Source organism: Atta cephalotes (assembly GCF_000143395.1).
Source record: "Atta cephalotes unplaced genomic scaffold scaffold00035, whole genome shotgun sequence".
In the NCBI taxonomy this organism is placed as follows: domain Eukaryota; kingdom Metazoa; phylum Arthropoda; class Insecta; order Hymenoptera; family Formicidae; genus Atta; species Atta cephalotes.
Genome location: NW_012130099.1, coordinates 2925854 through 2930506, shown reverse-complemented (window position 1 = coordinate 2930506; position 4653 = coordinate 2925854). Strand labels below are relative to the sequence as shown.

Below are 4653 nucleotides of genomic sequence, written 5' to 3'. Positions count from 1 at the left end.
ATAGTAAATAGATAGACAACTAGATAGATATCAGGTAGATAGATATAAATAGACAGAGAGAGAGAGAGAGAGAGAGAGAGAGAGAGAGAGAGATGTATGGAATTAATGTTCTATCTACTATCATAAATTAATTGAACGGTCTAAGACGATAATTTAGCTCTTCTGAACGGCACTTTATTTTAGAGAAAGAAAGAAGAGCATATCTTTATGTATAAAATGTAAGGAACTTTGATTGAACGCGAAGCGAAAAATTAAAAAGTTCTGACCTACTTCTTTAGAACTCACAAAAATTCATGTAAACTTAATTTTCTCCAGTTTGTGAGATCGATGTGTTATATAATTTGAAATTAACTGTTGAAATTTTTAGAGACCGCCGTTGCAGTAAATCCTTCCAGCAATTAATCTTCATTTGTTAACACGTTCTACTCGTTTAGATCAGTTTAGCTGATTGAAGCTGGATTAACTGAAAGATTTAACGAGATAAACTGGAAATCAATTTTTCTTTAGCTTTAAAAAATCGAGAACTTCGTGCTGGGAAGTGCGAAACGATTTTTCACTAAATTCCGGTTTTCAGGTGGATCGACCAGGTTTTCCTTGCGGCTGCACACGAGACGGTTGCGCGAACAGTACAGGCAGAATCGAGTTCAACCCAGTGAGGGTACGAACGCATTTCATCCATACATTGATGCGATTAGAATTGGAGAAAAAGCAACGTGACGAAGACGGTGGCGGCGATCATGATCAGGTGATGGACAATCAGGGACAGAATGGCAGAGGAGCTCGTCCTCTAAGGGATATCAGTTCCCTGGGGATGGAAGCTACCGTGGGTGACGTGTGCGCTATTCCGGGGACGGGACCCGGGGGAGGTGGATTCACGACTTTACACTATGAGACAAGTCACGAAGGTGTCGGAGCTGGTGTGGCTGGCTGCCAACCAGAGGTGCCTGGCACACGGGAGGACAGTCTGGACTTGTACGCCATTAGGGATGATTGTTACGCGAACGAGGATGCAGTAGACAGCAGTCAGTCGGTCGTCGTGCAGCGGAAGCTGCATCCAGAATTCGGCCAGACCTTTCAGAGCTTTTCGCCCGGCGTGCAGAGCAGTGCCGCCGGCGGCGGCGGTGGTGGCGGTGGTGGCGGCGGTAGCGATGGCGGCATGAGCTTCCAGCAGTCTTCGTATCAGGACTACGGATCGCCATATGCGAGTTTGCCATCTACATCGCGATTTCAGCCGCCGCCGCCGCAGTTCCAGTCGCCGCCTAATCCGGCTGCCTTCGCGCATTACGGTCCTTACGGTGGTGGGCCTCAGAATGCCGCGGGTGCCACTCTTCAAGGTGGTTGTGCCGCCCAGGTACACCAAATGCCGCAGCCACCGCCACCGCAGGGTCAACAGCAGCAACAGCAGCAGCATTCGTCCTATGATGCGACGGTGTTCGCGCAGGATGACGCTACGAGTACCGCACAATACACGAACCTCACCAACTCGGTGCAGCCGATGAATGCAACAGTGGTGCAGCAGATGCAGGGTAAGCTTGAGCCCTTCTCGGAACTGCTCAGCGGCAGGTACTCGTATTACGGTGAGATACATGAACCGCAACAGCATCACGGTACTTACGGTACTCACGGTACGACCGGCAAAGTCGCGGAAATGATCGAGCCCAGTCAGGTCACCGGCGAGCAACAGCCCGATGGCGCGTCCGAGGACTGTGACGAGAATTTCGGTGAGATCATCAAGAAGTCTATGGTGGAGACTGTGTCCGCCTAGGATGAAGGAAGCCTACCTCGCATCGGAAATATCTAGGATGTAACGTTGCCGCTGGTTTCTTCAAAATCGGAAGGCTGAAGCCTTTTCCTGTCCACGCGACGAGAACAAGGAATTTGGCCCTTAATGCTCGATAGTCCGTTTTTTCGAGACCTTTATTCAGGACCGTTTGAATACAGGGACACTTGTCACACTCCGTGAATGTTGCTAGTGGCTCGGTTCCTTCAAAGTCTGGAAGATCGAAATTCTTCGGATCTTTTCCAATTTTGCCAATAATCTCGAAAACGAGAACTTCGAGAACAATCTAGATGAAAGAAGGGATTCCGGAGGTTGTTGACGGTTCGCCCTTTCGTGCGATACGTGAACAGGAGCAAACATGGAGGTGCCCTCCGAGGGAGATGGAACGTCTCCTGGGGCCTTTGGTTTTTGAGAGATCTCGTTCGAGATCGTTAGAGAATTTTACGGCTACGACGTGTGCGTCCGCCCGGGATGGAGAGACTCGTGACATCATCGTCAGCGCCGTCCTTAATCAGGATTGATGCGCCGGTGAAGTTACTCTATACAGCACAGAAGCAACAACGTTGCAATGTTATTGTAATGTTTCTAGAACGTTGCAAATGTTGATGTAAATTGCTGAGATAATCTGTGTTGTATGGGACTTCACGACATAAAATTTTGCGAGCTTATATATAATTCTTTTTCACTGCGATCGAGAAAATTCTCGTTTGAAAGTGTGGAAGAATAGTAGTAGATCGTGAAGATGAGTGACTCATTCGGCGCAGACTGACGACGATGTACGTTATGCGAGACGACGACGAGGAACTGGCCTTGGCAGGTGGGACTAGAAATCCTCAAGTAGGAGATTGGCCATTGGCCGCTATATTCAGAATGGATAGTACTTAAGATAGAATGAGATCTTCCAGGTGGAATGGAACATTTTAGGAATATTGTAGCAACGTTTCAACGTTTTATGCTACCTGGACTCATTCTGTTTTGTGAATCTATCCTAAATTTGGTAATCCTAAATATAATAATATGGTGGACCAATCAAAAGTCTAAACAGTGACCAATCTCTTATAGTCTGTTCTTTTCAATTGTACTTCTTGTACCATTCATCTTTTCCTCTCGTTAGAGGAAGGAATGTTAGAGAGAAAAGGAAGGAAAATGAACGTTGCAAAAAGTTTAGCTTGAAAGAACAGACTTTTGAGTATTTTTAGGTGGGACCTCCAAGCCCTGGGATTCTCGTTGAAAATCTTCAAGAGCGATCCGTGAGCAATGTTAGGAAAAGATTTCAACGAGGTTGTGACCAAGAAATAACACATGGGATCAGCTTATAGATTGCAGTTTATAATATCTAACTTTAAGCGTTAAGGAACGACCGACCGGGAGCGGGTTGCGCGTCCTTTTGGACGAGGCTCAAGGGGCTGCGTACATGGAAAATGTATCGATCTAGAGCGAATCTGCGCTCGCTCTAATTCGAGAGAATCGTTCTGGAATACACATATACACAAATACACAAACACATAACTATACAGCACAGAAGCTTGCAGCAACATTGCTGCAACGTTGCAACGCTACTACATTATTTCTGAAATGTTGCAACGTTGCTGTAATATTATTGGAATGTTGCAATGTTATTGCAATATTGCTGAAATTATCTGTGCTGTACAAGTATACACAGTTGAATTTTGAAGATTTATATCATTTATGTATATATATTGTACGCAATATGAAATATATTGCGTATGATATGCTGTATATCGAAATTTATATACATATATATACAAATATCAAATCTGTATTCAATATTTTTATATCGGGATTTGTATAATATTTATATGAATTTTCTCATATAAGTACTATATACATTTAATAGAAATATGTACATTTATTTAATGTTTTATAATGGAATTTATTAAATAGAGCTCCGATTAGATTGATTAATTCTCAGTTTCTCACGTCCGAGTTTTTAGCGTCGAGGAACGTTGCGCGGAAAAAAAGTAAAAGGAAAAAAACTAAAGATTCTGCAAAGTGCGTTGCAACTCTCGGTGAGGACGAAATTCCAGAGTGAGGACTTTGGATCTCTCGAATCGATAGAGCTGCCGAATCGCGCTCTAGAGCGGAACTTTAAGACGTGAGGCGAAGAACAAAGCGAGACACAACGTTTCGTTGATCGCTGTTCTCAAATGGCGAAGATAACGACGACAAGAATAATAAAATGTAAAGCGAGAAAAGCACACACGTACACATGACACATTCGTAGACGACAAGCGTGAAACGTGAGCGATTGTGATACTTGTGCATACGAAGAGAAAGAAAAAATTAAGAAGAGAGGAAAGAGGAAGAACGGTTCAGCGCCAAGTTGTAGGTTAAGAGATAAATTATATGGGACTTTTTTTACGCCGGTCGATGTAGAAGCTGCGAATGTTTTCAGTGATCGACGACGAAGCGCGGATTTCGATTTTCTTCTCTCGCGAATCAAGCGTGAAAATCTCGAACGTGTCGAGCGCCAGGAGAATATTTTTTCGAAAAACAAAAAAAAGATACACTTTTGCTAGTGCGGGCGATCTTATATATTTAAAATATAAATGTATAAAAAAAAATATATATATATAAAATTACATGTAAAATGATATATTTTAAAATTATATAAGCATATTTTAAAAAAATATAATGTATTTATATAGGAATATATACAATTGTTAATTTTTATTTTACGTTTAGAATATAGTATTATTTCACAAGTCGTGGAAATGATCAAGTAATTAATTTGATTGTTCTGAATAGAAAGTTAATTTTATGTGTGTTATCAGTATATTACATCATGAGTTTTTACTAAATTATATTTTCTATAATTATATATATATATATATATATATATATAGTATATA

At 42.1% G+C, this 4653-nt stretch overlaps 1 protein-coding gene across 1 annotated transcript in view; it reads left to right on the top strand.

Annotated features, from left to right (window-relative positions):
- The window catches only part of LOC105621678, a 45241-nt gene extending 43476 nt beyond the window's left edge, over positions 1 to 1765 (top strand). Inside the window, exon 4 of the mRNA XM_012203145.1 lies at positions 575 to 1765. Coding sequence (XP_012058535.1) covers positions 575 to 1765 — 1191 coding nt within the window. The remainder of the gene's footprint in view (positions 1 to 574) is intronic.
- Positions 1766 to 4653: the final 2888 nt, after the last annotated feature.